This window comes from Chaetodon auriga, chromosome 14, assembly GCF_051107435.1.
Source record: "Chaetodon auriga isolate fChaAug3 chromosome 14, fChaAug3.hap1, whole genome shotgun sequence".
In the NCBI taxonomy this organism is placed as follows: domain Eukaryota; kingdom Metazoa; phylum Chordata; class Actinopteri; order Chaetodontiformes; family Chaetodontidae; genus Chaetodon; species Chaetodon auriga.
In genome coordinates this window covers 1,843,481-1,862,908 of record NC_135087.1, presented here as the reverse complement: position 1 = coordinate 1,862,908, position 19,428 = coordinate 1,843,481, and the positions used below count along the sequence as shown (strand labels likewise).

Sequence of the window (19,428 nt, the reverse complement as noted above, 5' to 3'; positions counted from 1 at the left end):
AACTGGATGACAGTTGAGAGGTGGAGCCCCAGAGAGCTGATAAAATTAGAATGATAATTGCTTCCTGCCTGAACTTGCACTTAAAGTTTAATTCCACATCTAAATTTCAAACTTATTAACAGCACTCAGGATGGAAATCTGGACACTTTGGGAGACTATAACAAAGTAAGAGGGGCTCGGCTTTAACTGCCCTGCAGAAGACGTCGTTCTTCATCACAAGTTGAACACGTCGGTGAGGTGTGAGAGACTCATTTTCCTTCAGCACTTCAGTTTATGTACATAACACCGAATCATAACAGAAGTTATCTCAGGGCACAGTTCATACTGAGAAGGTCCAGACTGGACTCTGGACTCTGGACTCTATCATGTGCAGAGACTCAACAGTTCCACCAGAGCAGAACCAGCTCTGGGTGGGCGGCCATCTGCCTCCACCACATTGGAATAAAACCACTGAAAAAGCAAAGATTAGAGCAAAATCATCCTGTGACCCATCAGAGGGTCCAGACTCTCAAACTGGGAGCACTGGTTAACAGCATTCCCTTGCTGAACTGACCTGTTGGTACATCTGCACCAACGTCCCAAAGCCATGACCTTGTACTGCAGTCAAAAGATCAACACTCTCCCATAATGGCGCTGGGCTCCATTAACGAGCCGCCATCCTCCATCACTTTGGCAGCCGGCTGGAAGTTTCAGCTCCTGGTGGGCTCTTCTGTCCTCTCAGTGTCACGTCTGAGTGGATTGTTGGTCTCAGCGTCCCCCTTCGCTCAGAGCAGCAGGGAGAGGACGGAGGAGTCTCAGCGCTCTTATTCTCTCTCAGCTCGGTGTCCGAGGGAGGCTTTTTAGCCGCCGGCTAGTCGAGGCCAACGCCCCCGGTTTGATCTGTGAGGGGCCTGAGGACAGGAGTCGTCCTTTGGAGTCAAGTTTTAAAACGTCTTGACTGACAGGCGAGCAGGACACGTCCTCGAGCTGGACCGGGCTGAGCTCCCCTGGCAGCTCTAAATTGGATTCATTTCAGGGTCTCTCTGAGCGGCGTGCCATCTCTTCCTCCCTCTCTCATCTTTGGAGCCCGTGGAAATGCCAGATGCTGATTTTTCTTTGGCAGCGTTGCTCTGCTGAGCTCCACACTTTGGTCGCGTGATACCAGAGCAGCTCTCAAGTTGTAAACTAAGTCGGTATCATGTAAACAGCTGCGCAGAGCGGCGCTGTGGCGTTTTAAGGATCTCTGCTGAGGGACGGAAGCAGGAAGGTACAAAAAATGTCACTGTTTAATCTTTTCTCCCTTTCACTGGCCTTAAATAATGGATGAAACTGAAAACGACAGAGATTTCTGCAGGATAACTGCAGCGCTTTGAAAAGGACATGGTTTGAGTTTTAAAAACAGTGACTCGTGGCTGCTCTGGTTCTAACTCAGAGAGGAGCTGGTGTTAAAAATATACCGTGGGTCCACTTAAAGTCAAGCATGAAACTGCATAAACCCGGGGCTCAATAACACATACTGTACGCCTACTATGGACTCAACAGGCCACTGCACGCAAATGTAAAGGGGATCGTAGATGAAGACTGCATATTTAGTCACGCTGTGAGTGCAATTACAATAAAGCAACAACACTGAAGAGTCATTAACACTATTAACACTGCTCTAAACTTACATTTAACAACAATAATTGTGCACATTTGCATTGCTTAAATGTTCAGTAATTATACAAAATATAAGCAGCAAAATGTGACCTTTACCTGCATGTGCTGCTCTTCTGCATGACCTCAGCCCTGTGGAAGCCAGACAGCTTGCAGAATCCGTCATTGCTGTAAACTACAGGCCACTCCACGATCTGGGCGTTTCCCAGGAGGAAGCTGGTCTCTGACGGGGGACAGGACAGAGAGGACATCAGGCCCGGTAACATCAGCAAACATGAAAGACAGATAAAAGCCTGCAAAGCTTCTCAGCCTCTGGAGGAAACACGTTAAACCGTCCTGGTCAGCTTTAGTTTTACTCTTCGACGACTCAAAACATCAACGAATGAGAGAATAAATATGAGAATAAAGACGACACACTTTGGGCCTGACAGGTAAAATGGACGACACCAATTTAACTGATGTTCAACTGTCAGCATTTCTTTGAATCTTGGTTTAGTCATGTCAAACTCTAAAGTAACATCAGCCCTTTAATCTCCACTTCATGACTGTACAAACTGGAGGTCGAGGTGGTTTAACGTTGATCTATGTCCATTAATTCTGTCCTATACTCATTTTAAACTAACACTCAACTTTGATTTAACTCATTAAACTCACTTTTATTAACCCCAGATTGAACCAAAACTGTGCAACACATTTAAACCTGGTTTCATCATTTTTAGTTAAACAATGATTAACCTAATCCCAGTTTAATTAATCTACACTCCGCTGTCGTACCAAAGAGAATCACTTCAAACCAGCTCAGTAATCAAACAGTGGAGAAGGAAGACAAAGAAAAAGTCTTCAGTGGAATATTTCATCACTGATAAAAAGGTCTTATTCAAGCAAACCACCAAAAACTGACCAAATAATCACACATATGTACAAAACAGGCCTCACAGGGCAGCTAACATGCTAACAAACACTGCTCAACAAGCTAGCAAGCAATGTAACCTTATGTTACAGTAACTAGTGTTTACCTAGCTAGCTAGCTAGCTAGCTAGCTTAAAGCACCAAGGCTAATGTAACCACAAACTAAGATAAGCACAAATGAATCTAAACAAACACACAGATTACACTATTAAAACACACAAACACAGCTAGTTCATATTTGTGCTAGCTAAGCTAACAAATGTCATCACAATCGAACAGTAACATTAGCCAACAGTACAAACACTAGTTAGCTTAGCCTAGCTAAAACAAACAAGCTACCTGTGCTGTAACACCAGCAGGTCAGGCCAGCAGCCAGCTTCCTCCTCAGACCTCACTGCAGTGTCAGCCATGTTTGTTTCAACCTGTTTAAAGCTCCACCTGCTCCTCCCTACGCCCCGCCCCTCTTCTTGCTCTAGTGTGATATGTTTGAGGCCCCCAGAAAAGCTGGGAAATTTGACCTAACATTGATTGCTTTGAGGATCTACTACTTCAAAAGTCATTCACATGAGCCAGAAGAGTATTTGAGGTTCGAGGTAACCCAACTTTACTCCGTTTAAAACCATATCCACATTTTCCTTCTATTTATTTATTTACTCTGTATTTGTGTTTGACTGATGTCTGTTTTCAGTGAGCTTTAGCTTTCAGCTAAAAGTGTCGTTCTTGCCACACTAATCTGATCCTTAACCAATTGCACTAATTATCCATAATAATGAATTCACACAGTAAAACAGCCTGCAGGCTCCGGGTGAAGGGCTCGTTTGTTTAACGATGACGGGGATAGTTGGCATCTCCCTATTAGCAACGATGAACACCATCCCCCCAGTGCTCAGCGATGAAATCTATGGGATATGAGAGTGAAAATAATTTCCCAATGTGTCAATCCCCCTGACAGACCTGAACAAGCTGCCCAGCAGCTGCACAAGCTGCATCCATGGGAAAAAGCAGCACTGTAGAAACATCTGCAGAGGAAAAATCACCACCAGAAGCGTGTTCCTCTCTGCCTTCACAACCACACAGATATTAATTATTAATGTTCTATATTCTACATGCTGAAGGCTTTGCTCACCAGGGAGAACAATAAAAGTGGTTTTGACTGTTTAAGAATTTACTACAAACCACTTACATACATCATGCTGTCAACCATTCCTCATCGCATATCATGTTTTTAAATGGATGAAAATCAGCTCACAGAGGATTTTCATTTGCTTCCATCACAGTGAACCCTTGGTCATCTTTATATTGCTTTATATATGTTATCTAGATTATCTCAAAATTACTATTTGGAGGTAAAACTGAAAGTGAACATGCTCAAAACGTTCCAGTTGATGGATGTTTACAACAATCAGTTCAGGAAGTAATTTTAGTCGACCATCTCTTTGTGTTTCTTCTTGACTGGTCGGGTCATAGCAAAGATTTTAGAAACACTAGCATCACAGGTGTAGAACAGGTGGATCAGGTATGAAGTTCTTTAATTTATTCTATTAATTCATGCCTAAAAATGCTGTCACATTTTAAGATATTTTGCCTAAAACACACACAAAGCAGCCTTGAAAATCCAACATGTGGAATAATATAAACTCAGTGAAAGCACCAATTTCCAGTGTCCTCAATGGGAACCACAGGCCTGACTTCAGTGCTACTGAACCCAATAATTAACCAAACGTACAAAAATAGGATCCAGGTCGTGATAAACCAAAACTATCCGTTAAAATAAGTTTTTTTTTGTTTTGTTTTGTTTTGTTTTGTTTTTTTTGTCATCGACAAAGTCAGCGACACTCAAACATTCACCTGTTGACAGTCAGCTGCTCTACAGTGAAACCCCAGAAGACTTCAGACGTTGGCTTGTCCTGAAAATCACCACCAAGGAGACCCAAAGAAAAACTACACACAAACACGGTGGCTTCAATTACTTTTCTGAGGGTGACTCTCAAATCATGGGTGATGGAGTTTCCCACAAGCACTGAACACACCAACAAAGAAGAGTTTCCAAAGCAGTTCGTACAGCAGCTGCAGCATCACACTACAAGGTATTTTTTAAAGCAATCAGCAATCAGTGGCTCCTTGAAAGGTCAGAAAAACCATCACCTGCGTTAAGAGATGGTCAGCAGTATGTGCAAAGTATATGCAATTTGTAATTAATGGTTTAAAACTGCAGCTAATGTCCCTCAGAAGCTGCCAGATCTGCCGCAGCATGAACTGTGTAGTACCAGCCTCCTCTTTTCTAAAAGCAGCTGACTGGTAAAAGATTGAATTTTGGGATGAAAAGATGACGGAACAGCTCTTTAAATTTGTACATGCTCAAAACATCACAAGCTCTCAGTGTGTCCCACAGTTTGCATTTACAGCGGGGAGGGAAACCCTGAGAAACAGCTTTCAAACTATGAAAATACACTCAAATCCTGCAGTGAAACACAGACGGATGACTGTCGAAGCAGCTCTTTCAGCCAGGTTTCACTGCAGGTTTTACAGGCTGCTGAGTTACAGCCAGCCAACACTCCACTGACTTCAATGGGCGGTCGTCTGATGACATAAAAAAATAGTAACTATAATAAAACTGTTCTAGCTGAAGTCAGGGGAAAGCCAGCAGTGGACATCAGACCCAGTGATATGTGATTCTTAATAAAACCTTTCAGTAGTCATGTGACCACACAAATACTGAGGAAGACTCACATGGCATTTGACATGAAGCCAGTATGTTCTCAGCTTGTACACTGACCTTTAATTTAATGTTAATGATCTGCAGGAGGTGTAACAGGAGGCGACATGACGGCTCTGAAAAGCTACAGAGGGAGAGGCTGCTGGAGCAATTTAAGCCTGAAACCATCTGGATTATTTTTCAAAGAAAGAGTTTTTAATGCTTTAATGTCGCCACACATTCACACGTTTCTGACTCTTCTGCCACAGGAAAACACTCGTCATCAGTTCACAGCGAGCAGGCCCTGAAAGTGCTTCCAGTGATGAAGAGCGTGGAGAAAAATGAGAAAAAACTGCAAACGACCTGCTGATTATGCTCCAGTGATGAAATTTTGTTTGAAAAAACTCAACAGAAATGTGCATAATCTCCATTACTACAAGATGAACTACAGTCCAGGCAAAGGAAACCTTATTATTGGGTAGAAAATCCCAGTAATTACTGCTGACAGCGGAGTCTTCAGGCACAACAGCAGCCAATTATTGATGGACAGAAAGTGTATCAGCAGCTATTCTGATAATCAGTTCACTGTTTCTGAAGTTTTTAAGCAGACGTGCCAAACATAAGCTTAGTGTAGCCTCTCGGTCGTGGCGAGAACGTTTGGACTGTTGGTCAGACAGAGCGAGCGATTTTAAAACGTAGCTATGAACGATTGATTATTGATTATCTTCACCTCTGTGCAGCCCAGATGGTCAAAGAAAATCCAGCTTGGTCTGATGGAAGTTAGCTGAACCTGACAAGCTGTGTCTGAGATGTCCCAGAAAGGCCACCGTACAGAGGACAGACGCTGACGGTGACGCAGCCACAGTGGAAAGAACAGCTCAAATCAAACCTCGCTGCAGTTGCTGTGAAGCGTTTGAGGCTTTCAGGCTGCTGGTGGCTCACCTTTCTCATCCAGCGGTCAGAACAAATCACCAAATCACCATCAAACAGACTGCAGTGCATTGTGGGTAAGCTGCGAGAGGCACAACAATCCAGAACAATATCGGCCTCATCTGTTCTCTGCCTCTCTTTCCAAACAATTACTGGAGTGATTCTTCAGCACAGAAAGCAAACTGCAGTCCCTTAACGTCGTCGCCTTCTTGTTTGAAGGCTGAACCTTCCGGCTGCAGCCTCCTGCGTGCCCTTTGGAATTAAAGAGCTGACTAAGACTTAATGCAACACAAAAAAACCCAGATTCATCTCGACCTTTTCTGCTCTCCTCTTTCATCACAATCAATTACTTAGCCGGACCCGAGTTGGACCAGCAGGGCCGCCTGAGGGCCGCTCGGAGGACAGAAGCCTCTGGAACGGCAGCCAGAGCGCCGGACACTCAAAGGCTCTCTGGAAATCCACTGATGAGATTATTTTAGTTTGAACAGCTCTGATTCAGATGTCAGGGACGTTCTGGAACAGGCTGCGTGAGACCTTTTAATTTTAGATCTAATTTACAGTTAAGACGAAGGAGCTGAGTGAAACAAAGGATGCATTTATGCAGAGAAAACACGACGCTCCTGCAGGTTTGTCAGCCTGTCGTGAGTCCCTTTAACCCTCCGACCATCCTCAGGAGACACTGACCAAAGGAGCTGAGTACGTGTACTCAAGTACTGCCCTTCAGAACTAAAATCTGAGACACTGGCACTTTACCTGAGTATTTTATTTTCACGCAACTTTCTACTTCTACTCCACATCTCAGCAGGAAATATTGTTCTTTTAACCTCTTTTATCTCTAAATTAAAGTACCCAACAGTTTGCACAAGTACAGCTGAAACGGTGAGTCCATTAATCAACTAGAGAATTGACAGGAAACGATTGATCATCTATGGTTGTAATGGTTTCAGTGATTTTTGCTGTGGAATCATCAGATGTTTGATGGACTGTTGGTTGGACCAAACAAACATGGTGAAGGCGTCACTTTGGGCTCATTGTGACCACATTTCTCACTATTTTCACAACGTTTCCAAAGCAAACGATCAATTGATCAATCGATGGAGGAAATGATCAGCAGATTGATCCAGAATGAAAAGAATCATTAGTTTGAGTTAAAATGAGCTCCACCTCAACCAACTCCAACAGGAACATCCTGCTGAGACATGAACGAGGAGACACACTGATCTAAAGACCAGAGACAAGAGGACAACAGACACAGAGACACAATGATCTAAAGACCAGAGACAAGAGGACAACAGACACAGAGACACACTGATCTAAAGACCAGAGACAAGAGGACAACAGACACAGAGACACACTGATCTAAAGACCAGAGACAAGAGGACAACAGACACAGAGACACAATGATCTAAAGACCAGAGACAAGAGGACAACAGACACAGAGACACAATGATCTAAAGACCAGAGACAAGAGGACAACAGACACAGAGACACACTGATCTACAGACCAGAGACAAGAGGACAACAGACACAGAGACACAATGATCTAAAGACCAGAGACAAGAGGACAACAGACACAGAGACACACTGATCTAAAGACCAGAGACAAGAGGACAACAGACACAGAGACACACTGATCTAAAGAGACCAGAGACACGAGGACAACAGACACAGAGACACACTGATCTAAAGACCAGAGACAAGAGGACAACAGACACAGAGACACACTGATCTAAAGACCAGAGACAAGAGGACAACAGACACAGAGACACACTGATCTAAAGACCAGAGACAAGAGGACAACAGACACAGAGACACACTGATCTAAAGACCAGAGACAAGAGGACAACAGACACAGAGACACACTGATCTAAAGACCAGAGACTAGAGGACAACAGACACAGAGACACAATGATCTAAAGACCAGAGACAAGAGGACAACAGACACAGAGACACAATGATCTAAAGAGACCAGAGACAAGAGGACAACAGACACAGAGACACAATGATCTAAAGACCAGAGACAAGAGGACAACAGACACAGAGACACAATGATCTAAAGACCAGAGACAAGAGGACAACAGACACAGAGACACACTGATCTACAGACCAGAGACAAGAGGACAACAGACACAGAGACACAATGATCTAAAGACCAGAGACAAGAGGACAACAGACACAGAGACACACTGATCTAAAGACCAGAGACAAGAGGACAACAGACACAGAGACACACTGATCTAAAGAGACCAGAGACACGAGGACAACAGACACAGAGACACACTGATCTAAAGACCAGAGACAAGAGGACAACAGACACAGAGACACACTGATCTAAAGACCAGAGACAAGAGGACAACAGACACAGAGACACACTGATCTAAAGACCAGAGACAAGAGGACAACAGACACAGAGACACACTGATCTACAGAGACCAGAGACAAGAGGACAACAGACACAGAGACACAATGATCTAAAGACCAGAGACAAGAGGACAACAGACACAGAGACACACTGATCTAAAGACCAGAGACAAGAGGACAACAGACACAGAGACACAATGATCTAAAGACCAGAGACAAGAGGACAACAGACACAGAGACACACTGATCTAAAGACCAGAGACAAGAGGACAACAGACACAGAGACACAATGATCTAAAGACCAGAGACAAGAGGACAACAGACACAGAGGACACTTTACTACACTGAGTACTTTAAGTACATCTTCCTGATTATACTTAGACACTTTTACTGAGGTAAGATTCTCCAGGCAGGACTTTCACGGGTATTTTACAGTGTAGTATTACTATTTTTACTCAGTAAATCTGAATACTTCCTCCACTGCTCCTGTACTACATGCAGCTGAGCCCTGTATTATTACCTATGATGCGGTTACAGTGATGCTCTCGTGCAGTGAACACCGGAAAGGCGTGTGAGCAGGTTGACTGGCAGCATTTATCGTCAGTGATGGATCACTTGGGTTTCAGGAAGGGATTCATTAGTATGATTAAAAGTCTTCATAGCGATCCCTCCGGTGGGCAGCAGACTGGCAGCACTTCGCTCTTGAACCGACGGCTCAGACCGGAGGGACAGACGTATTTCAACCCGTCCTCATGAATAAACAACGGAGCAGGTCGTTATCCATTGACTCCCAAAACAACATACGTGCAGTTTCCTGAAGTGTCTCTGAGTCCATGTGTTCATCTCCTTCATCCAATCATGTGTTCACAAAGTGGTGAACCTCACTTCATCCTCTATGATCACCTGAGCCTTTCCAGGATGCCCCTTTCATACCCAATCATGATGCTCTCACCTGTTACAATCAGCCTGTTTACCTGTGGAGCGTTCCAAACAGGTGTTTTTGGAGCGTTCCACATCTTTCCCAAAAATCAATGAAGCTGATGAGGACAAACATTAAATATATTGACTTTGAGCTGTTTTCAGGTCAGTTTACGTCTGAAAGAATTAGTAAAGTGGTGGAGGACGGCCTGAGTCTTTAGACATCGACCTTTTCTCTACTGCTAATTTCTCGTTACTCATCAGCCCACCAGCACTGACCAGTGATGAGCTTTACCATCTTATTACAGCATTAAATTAGAAAACAGCTCAGATTTAACGTGCTGCTTACATACAGACAGAGAGCGTCTGATGATTTGACTGGACGCAGGGTAAAAGCTAGTTTGCATGATGGAACTCTTCATAAAAGAAAATCACTTTAGATTTTAATTTAATTTAGCAGGAATTTCATTTTGTTTGTGCAAATATATGTCCAATATATATTCTTATTGATTTATTTACCGCTGCACTAAAATATTTTGGACCAATTTAATAAAGAAGTTTCACTGTTGAGGATCTGAATTAATGTTATATTTTAAATGTTGTTAACCTGGTTTTGATTTTTGTGAAGTATCACATCCATTCCAGCAAGTTTTCAAACTCAAAACAAAACTTAACTGTAATTTATGCCCTGAAATATAGTCAGAGTGATAAGGCCCTTAAATCTGTGAGTGGAACATTGTCTATGATCTAAACCCTCAAACACTATTATCTTTCTTACTCTCTCATCTCTCTCCTATTTGTTCTGATATCCTGTTTTTCTATTCATTAGATTTTGCCTTAAAACTGAAAGAGTCAGAACGTTTAAAAAGTCTAAATAACAGAAGTCCTTTGAGGCAAACTGTGAATCTGGTCCTCAGAGATCAAACTGACTTCATTTGATCCATTTTTCAGGTTTCGTCCCGGTTTCCCCAAACGTAAAGGCTGCAGCATCTGATCTGAGGCTCTCACAACAATCTCGACTCTCTTCTCATCAGTAAAGTTAATTGCTTGTGTGACTTCTCAAGCAGAAATACAAAAAACCCAAAACACTAACCAACTCCAACCAGCAGCTCTCCAATTAGCGCTGAAAGCCCTCAGGAGAGCCGCGCAGCAGCCCGCGGCTGCACCGGAGGCGCAAACACCGCGATGACAGACAGACACACATTTCTGGAACAGTCTTCTTGACCTTATCTCCACCACACACACACACACACACACACACACACACACACACACACACACACACACCCCACCCACAGCCCCGGCTTTCATTCCGGCCAATTACTCCTCTGACTTCTCTGGGAAGACAAAGGAAAGCAATCAGTCTAATCAGAGAGGAGCGCGCGCAGCGGAATTTCTCCGGCCGGTGCCAAGTCCGGCGCAGTCCACAGCGCAGATGGAGGCACATGAGCAGCACCCCGATAAAACAACCAGCAACGCAGCTGAGTGATGCTGAACACATTCAGATGATGAATAACTGAGCAGCTGCTTATGATTTAACCCGCAGATCGCTCATGTGACTTCGAAATGAGGCATTTTGTCCCCAAAGGCGACTGTTCGGGATTACATAAGGACAGAGAACACATCAGAACTACAGCAGGTTAATCACCGGCCTCAAATAAATCATCACTAAGAATAAAAATAATATTTATGACCAAAGTCAGGTGTTAATAACCAAAAATAAACTTTTAATCTTCTGTTTAAACGCAGGAACTCGCTGTTTGCTCATGTCGGTCTCTCAAACTGATCTGAGATCATCTGGAAAGATAATCTACATCATTTAATGTGGAAAAGTCAAACGCAGACTCGTGGAGTGGCGAATAAATCGGTGCGTAATTGTGACTCCCAGCGAGCATCTTGAGACAAACAAACCGATTTGAACAAAAATTCAATACTATTTTCCTCAAAACTGCAACGCACGTTTCTCCCAGAGAAAATGGTCCCTCGTACATTTAACTTAGATCAGTTTAATCTTACTTATGATGATGTATTACAACATAAACACTCGTGGAGCCTGAGAGGGGGTTGAACTCCATCACTGCGAAATAAATGCCGGTGCACAGAGAGCTCGTGTGGGTCTATCCTCCGCCGAACCTCCGTGGTTGCACTGTTATAAAAACACACTGTATTCCAGCTGAGTCCGGGTCCGAGCCGCCTGGTGAAAGCGAACCCAAACAAGCATCTCTCCGACGCGCGGACTCACCACTTGAACGCCGGACGATGTTCTCCAGAAAAGTGTTCTGCGGTGCCACAAGCCCTCTCTTTCCCCCGGGCATCCTGCTGCGGGCGGGCAGAGCTGGTGTCGGTCAGGGTCTGCGGCGGTGTGTCTGCTGCTCGGAGGTCGGTACTGACGCTGGCTCTCAGTCGGACCGATGGAGAAGCTCATTGTAACCGTGCGCTCTGGCTGCTCGGGGCGCACTGAGCCACGGCGGCGGCGCTGCATCGCGCTGCCTGACCGGAGCGCCAGGACGCATGCGTGTCTGCTGCTGTGGACTCGGTCCTCAAAATAATGATGCGGGCCTACTGTAAGATGAACGCGATAAAAATAAAAGGGGGTTAAAAGACCCTGAAGCGAGAAAATGTATAAACTCAAAACAGAAGTAATGATTGGAGGACGAAAGTGGCACAAAGCGCAGGGCTTACCGAACCTTCACGTTTCATAAAACTATACTCACGTGCTCATATGTTTATTGAGAGTCAAACCAAGTATCTTCCAAAGGCACTAAGGTCTAACCAAACACCCATGTAGATCCTGACTTCCTCATTTTACTGCAGCTGAACTTCAGAATGTTTTTTTTTTTTACACAAAACAACATTTTGTCCGACATTTTGTGAACTGAAATCATTTTATGAAGGGGTCCCTTTGCCTCCAGTGTGGACAGAATGATGACCGCAGCCAACAAGCTTCAGGTGTCCACATGGACACGTGACTCATGAGAACCTGAAGGAAGCAGTGGTTCCATATGTCTGTGGGTTCAGACCTTTTCTTCCCCTGTTTAATGCAAACAATGCAGAGGCCTGAAGGAGTCAAATTATTAGAGAGAAATCTGTAAAAACTTTAAATTTTGTGTTGAATAAATGTAGATTTTCTGTTTTTCTCTGACGACCCCTCAGAGCCCCAAAGCCGCCAAAACACACTTTACATAATGAGGGGGCACAAAAAAAAAAAAAAAAAAAGACCTGAACATGAATATTATATGAGAGCTGCAGCAGCTCGCTGTTCCAGCTGACACACTTCTCTAATGTTGGACCGTGTGTCAAAGTCTTATTTACAAATCTCTCATCTCATTCTGCACTTGTTAACGCCCGCTGATTCCCATCTCAGAGAACATATTACAGCAGTGTGTGTGTGTGTGTGTGTGTGTGTGTGTGTGTGTGTGTGTTGTCAGGGAACGTGCACACTTCCAAATGCTCCTATGGGACGCTCTTAATTGGCCCACTTGCATCATGGGGTATCAAACATATGTGACAGCGCAGGTCAGACAGCTGCTGTCTGCTGAGGGAGGCAAAGCTCTCTCTCTCTCTCTCTCCCTCTGTCTCTCTCTCTCTCTCTCTCTCTCTCTCTCTCATGTTCAGTGAATGTCTCTCGTTCGTCTTCGCATTGCACGCACATCTGTATGGAGGCTCACTGATGCCAAACCTGCTGTTTCAGAGGACTCAGTGAATCACGGGAGCTGCCTTTGATGACGTGTTTCCTCCTGCTCTTCGACCGGCGCGCTCACCGTCACATCCTCACCTGATTAGTGCTGATGTTTTGTATTAATAACAGTTTTGTCATCGATAAGCTTCCGTACACCGTGTTCAGAGTGATGTCAGGGAGGGAAAACGATGAGTCAGGGTTTGTGTTAGTGTGTGTCTGTATTCTCTGCACCACCGATCTGCTTCATTCAGATCAGCTGAGTGTGTGTGTGTGTGTGTGTGTGTGTGTGTGTGTGTTATTTCTTATTTTATTGAGAATCAATCTTTCTTGCAGTGGTGTTAATTCTGGTGGCGTTTGCACTTCCACTTCCTGTCATTCACCAGCCAGTCAGAGCCTGAGACTTTCTCAGGAGTCGGTGGAGACTGAAGCAGAGCTAAAAGACGAGTGAACGTGGGATTCAGTTCCAGTTGGATGGTCGTGTTGTGTGTCGATAAGAAACTGTTCGCCAACACAGAGGCCATAACGACTTTAAAAGCAGTGTCAGTTCTGTGTGTCTGCTGGAGTTTTCTGCAAACTAGCTGTCAAAAACATGATTCATGCAGCTGCTTCAAGTGTGCTGAAATAAGGAACAAAGAATCGAAAATCACAAAAGAGTCGAGCTCATGGAGCTTTTAAATGTCTTGAATCTGTGTTGTGACGTATTTCATAAAATGAACAAGCAGCATGGAGAAACTCTGTTTTGGAAGTCGGGAAAAAGTGGAAAACAAAATATGTGCAGGAGACGATGAGACTGAGGCGGACTGACAGACGTCCAGCCGCACACAGACAGCTGATACAGATTGATTGACAGCTCGGTTTAAGAGCACGTCAAACACATCAGAGAGGAAAACACCAGCAGCAGGCAGGAAGACAGGAAGGCCCCATGAAAACAGAGCAAATTAACTGACTGTAAAGGGTTTTTAACATCAAATAAGACTCTCTTGTTTTTGAGAGCTGCCAGAGCTGCTCTGAATTCACTTCATGAAAATGTGACATAAAAAGTCAGATTTACATTTTTTTTATACATTTCAACCTTTTAGGACAAACTGTCTGTCCCTCCTGAGATGCTGACAACAACAACGACTTTCATGGACTCCTGCTGAGATGAAACTTTAGAATAAAATGAACATGTCACGTCTGTATTGATGTTAGAAAAACAAATACTTTACATTTAAAACATGTGAGAAATCTGCTTTACTCACCTCAGAGGGAGTTAACTCATAACACCGGCTAAAACAGCCCCGTTAATCAATATTCATTCTGCCACAGGTTGATAGATGTGCGGATGAGACTCAGATTCAAGATTCATCTCAGAGCTTCAGTTTGACCTGATAAATAACTGTTTGGTTGTGGAATGTGTCTCTATGGAAGCCCAGAGCGGCCATGTTGAGTTCAATGATCTGACATTTTGAGCTCATATTGTTTGTTGTCAAGATGATCTCTGATAAACTTTCTTAATAATGAGAGAACTTAAACAAGCTTTGTTATCTCAAGATAACAAACTCATCAACTCCTGATCTCAAGATGACGTTATTAAAAATAACTTCTGAGGTTCTGCAGCGTTTATTTTACAATAAATGAGCGTAAGCGTCCGACAGCGAGGAGAGCCTCCACGGGCTCTGATGACTGTAATCACTCTAATTACACCGCACCAGTAACCTCCCATTCTGCCCAATCAGCATTCAGCAGGCGGGCCGGCTTTGCTCATGTGGAACAGGCGCTCGTGGCCACCAGCCTCGGAGCGAGGCGCACGCCGGCCGATGAGTGTGACGAATGTATTTCTAGACGTAAAGCTCCAGAGAGAGGCGTGCACATCGACTGGCTGCCTGAAGAAAAACACCGCAGCAGGAGGAGGAAGCAGAGTTTCTGTGGCTGCAGCTCTAAACCTGAGCGTCGGCTATTTCTAGCACTGCTCACCGAGGAGAAACGAGGACGTGTCACACGGTGGAGATCAAAGGTACGACGCTGACGCCTCATTTGGGGAGGGAAAGTGGGAAGATACGGGGATGGAGGTATCGAACCCCCCAGTGCCGATCAATGCACCGCCTCCACATCTGGAGGGAGACGTAGCTGCATCCATCCTTATTGATCTCAGAATTCATTAGTCCGGCCTTCAGTCTCTGACCCGCAAAAAGGGAAAGCGATCGAATATCAAAGCGCTGGGCTAACTAACCACCATCGACGCTGCCCCCCCACCGCCAGACCTCCAACACCACGCCAGACTTCTGCTGTCCTGCCATGCCGGGAACTCCATCAAAGGAAAGGTGGTGTTAAGGTCTGATGCTGAAGCAGCAGGTGTGAGGTGAGGCTGGTAAAAGGGTTTAGTGTCTCAGGTGTGTGTGTGCGTGTGTGTGTGTGGGGGGATCAATAGGTTCATTAAGTACAGGTTCACTCCCAGAGCCGGACTCACCTGTCAGGGCAGAAATGTGCTGTTGGGCCCCCGTTGACCCCAACCACCATTCTCAGAGCAGTCAGTCCAGACTGCACAGCAGAGTCCAGTCCTCCTCCGGTGGAGGAGTCCTCCTGGCGTTCTTTGTGTCCGTGGTTTCAGGTGATTTCATTAAACACAACTTTATTCGTGGATGTGCACCATGTAAGCGAAACATCCAGCAGTGTTTTGGTGTTGAGGCGCTTACGTGTGTTCACGTCGTCTTTCCTGCTTTGCTGGAGATAAAAACGAGTGGTTTAACTTGCAGGTGAAGGTGCAGCTGATGTTTCTGTGCTCCTCTTCCTCATAACTGTGTTTTCTGGCACGACACATTTGCATGACTGTCCCTGGTCTGCAGTCACGAAGGAGGTTTGTTAATTCGAACAACAAAGTTTTATTAAATCCTGCTGGCAGCACGCTCGCAGCTCACCAGCAGATATTCTCTCCATGCTGTAAATCAGAGAATCAGCACGAGCTCAACACGTCTCCAGGATGGTCAACAAGCAGACTAATCTACAGCAGCGTGTTTCCAGAGAAGTGTTGGCTGGTTTTACCTTTTCTTCAAACGTCTTTGATGAACACATTTACCAGGTTACAAAATGCTGACGCTGAAAACTGAAGCATAGGAAGCTGTTTTGTCTTCAGGCGCTCACACAGCTCTTAAAACCAGGGACAGATCATCGTCGTGGTGAAGAATTAAATAAAGTTTACAGTGATTTGAATGACGATGATTTTATTAACAGATTACAATACAAACAAAAAGTTGCTTGCTCAGCGAATCTGATGAAGCAGCACACTTGGTTTAGTGAAATCATCGATCTTTCTTCCCACCTGACCTTCCCTGCCCACCTGCTCGCCTGCTCACCTGCTCTCCTTTTCCCTCATTGGTCTCATAGCATACACACACCTGTCCATTTCCGTCTGCCTGTCTGATCCACGGATTGATGATCCTCTGCCTCACCTCAGCCTGGATCGGTTGGATGACCCTTATTCGAGTGAAATAAACATGAGCTTTCATCTCAACTTGTCCTGTTCTGTGTGGTTAGTTCACTGGTCGTGGGACTTCCTGCCTCTCTGTTTTGCTGCTGAGGGACACTGTGCTGCCGGTGGTGTCACCTGGTGGGCGAATGAACGGCTTGCTGTCTCATTTCGTAAAGCCTCTTCCTCTTAAATTGCAGCCTACTCTCTGAATCACAGATGTAAATGTTTTTTGTCTCCCGGGCGGACAGCGTGGAAGCGTTCAGAGGAGGCGCCTGAGGTAACCTGCCTGCGATCACTTTGTCTCGCTGTTATTGATAATTACAACCGTGATGCTCCTTCTGCAGTTTGTGTCTCCCCCTGACTCCCTTCTCCTCCATCTGAATGCTGCAGCTTGAATAGGCTTATTTTGGAGCCGTAATTTTGTAGCTTTTGGTTAATCACTCGCCTCTTAATCTCGGATACACAGCAGCAGTTGCAGTGGCATAAAGACGAGCACATCGGCACAGGATACAGTTAAAAAGAGCCTCAGTGGAGGAAAGAGAAGGCAGCCATAAAATCAGAGCTATATTTGAGGACTGTCAGCAAGAGGCAGGAGCATCATAACGCTTCTTTCTGGCTGGAAAAGAAAAAGCCGCATTATTTTCAGTGAACCTCAACCTGGCTGTTCAGTGACGTTTGCACCATAAAGGCAAATACAGAGTTGGTGTCAGATGAGCCGAGCACAACGAGAAGCTCACAGCAACAAAAAGCAGGAAGAAAATTAAGCTGCTGAACATTTGATGGCATGTTTGATCCACATAAAGATCTGACCGCAGACCAGGTTTTCACAGTCCTTGACCAGCTGGTCCAGGACACGATATCCTGAAGAACAATGCCTGGATCTCCATAATGCAACAGAAATATCAAATGTGAAGAGCAGAGCGACGTGAAGTTGACTGATCCTGTCCGTGCTCCCCACAGGATTACCTCCACAGATCCAGTTTCTTCTGTGGATCTTCTGCTGCTGCTCTTCACAGACTCTTATTACTTCAAGATAGATGACGGCTTGCAATAAACTTCACTGCCTCGAGGCAACACAGTCTGAATTTTAGATTTACATGGCTTCATTTATTCCTAGGGTTCAGTAAAATAAGAGAATGGATCTTACACAGACCTCTGGGTGAGTCACCATCCCATCTGGCAAACTCATGATACTGAAGGCATTTTTTTTTTCTAACTTCAACATTCTGCCACATTTTTCTTGTGGACGTCTCGGAGCTAACTGCTGTGGCTTCCAGACAAAAACGATCTCCCCAGCTCGTAATACTTTTCCACTTGTCTTGAGAAAAGTTAGATCAAGCGCTGAAATCACTTGAAGACGTGATGAGTTTTTACAGCAGCAAAGGATCGAGCCCTTTCTTGGTGGGTTGGTTTGATGACAAATAACAGAAACTGCAAATGAAGCAAATCTGTGGAGCACCAGCAGAAGTTTTAATGCAGAGTGAGTCACTTTGTTGCCCACAATGGGCTATTAACGGCTTCGGTTTCCGTGTCAGCTGGGTGGATTATGTACTTTAAATGGACAGTGAGAAAGGTGCATGACGTGAAGGTGAGAATAGAGTTACTGTGTCAATGAGGATGCATGACGCTCCTTTTCTGTAGATGACAGGACGTCAATAACATGACAGACTGTCGACAGTGAGATGATATGTGAGGCTACGCTACACGAGGAACATGAGGTAGATTTACATGATGACATGATCAGAGATGAGATGACAATGACATGAGATCATAAGAAAGGCCCCGAAGCTGAATGAGAAAAGAAGGACGTGGAGGAGGAGAAGCAAAATGACATGAGATGAAAAAAACAGATGAAATGAGGTTAACATGAGGGGAAATGACACGAGACAGTAAGAGGGGAGAAGGTCAAAGGTCAACACAAAGTGAGGTGAAACTAGATGAGGTGATGTGCATGAGATTAGACTGAACTGTGTCAAGTGGATGAGAACAAGACGTCCAATGAGAAGAGAGTGAGCGAAATGATGAGATCTCGTTATGTGATGACATGAGATGATGCAAGATACCGAAGAATAAAACAAAAATGAGACCAAACCGCCATGACAATGAGAAAAATGAGAAATGAGAAGTAAAAATAAGATTTTAAAGCCTAAACTGAGAAAACGTGACATAAGATAAAGCTGTATGAGATAAATATGATGTGTCAGCTGACACATTTTAAATGAAATGACTGAACGACTTGAAATGAAAGAGCATCGAGAAACATGACATGAGATGAGAAAACGGTTTGTTTTCTCTTGATGCCACTGTGTTTGAGTTATCGCCTCAATAATGAGGACGTCTGCTCGGCTTCGTTGTAAAATTAGCTTTTCAGATCGAATCTGAAACCATGCAGCAGAACAGACTCGTGTTCCACCCTCAGTAAACGTGAGCCGTGTGTGGTTCCACAGTCAGATCCACAGTAATAAGTCATATCACTGCTCATGTTTGGCAACAGTCCGTGAGATGGAATCTATTTTCTGCACAGAGCAAAAAGGTCTGAAACAAAGCTGACCTGAAAGCAGCGACGCCCACAAACACCTCGTCTCGTCCTGCCAGTGAAGATCATGACACGTGGATCGCTGTCATTTCTTTTCGAGTGGGCACTTTTCACAGTTTTGATAGATTTTGGTCTGAAGCAGCAGGGTTCAAGATGTCGCTCTGACTCACACTTCTGATGTAACACAGCTCTGCTCGCGCTCAGAGGAGGTGAAGTGAGGTGAGGTTTAACAGCAGACATGTTGGTCAATTACTGTCATCTCTCCCGTTAGCCGCTGAGCTCAGCATCACGACGGGAGGACAAACACACGACAGCGC

General features: G+C 44.6%; 1 protein-coding gene across 1 annotated transcript in view; it reads right to left on the bottom strand.

Annotated features, from left to right (window-relative positions):
• Positions 1-11,907, bottom strand: part of kcnh5b (potassium voltage-gated channel, subfamily H (eag-related), member 5b) — a 115,760-nt gene extending 103,853 nt beyond the window's left edge. The window contains exons 1-2 of the mRNA XM_076748010.1: positions 11,691-11,907; positions 1,735-1,858 (exon numbers count right to left, since the gene is read on the bottom strand). Coding sequence (XP_076604125.1) covers positions 1,735-1,858; positions 11,691-11,763 — 197 coding nt within the window. The 5' untranslated portion in view covers positions 11,764-11,907. The remainder of the gene's footprint in view (positions 1-1,734; positions 1,859-11,690) is intronic.
• Between the last annotated feature and the right edge of the window lie 7,521 nt (positions 11,908-19,428).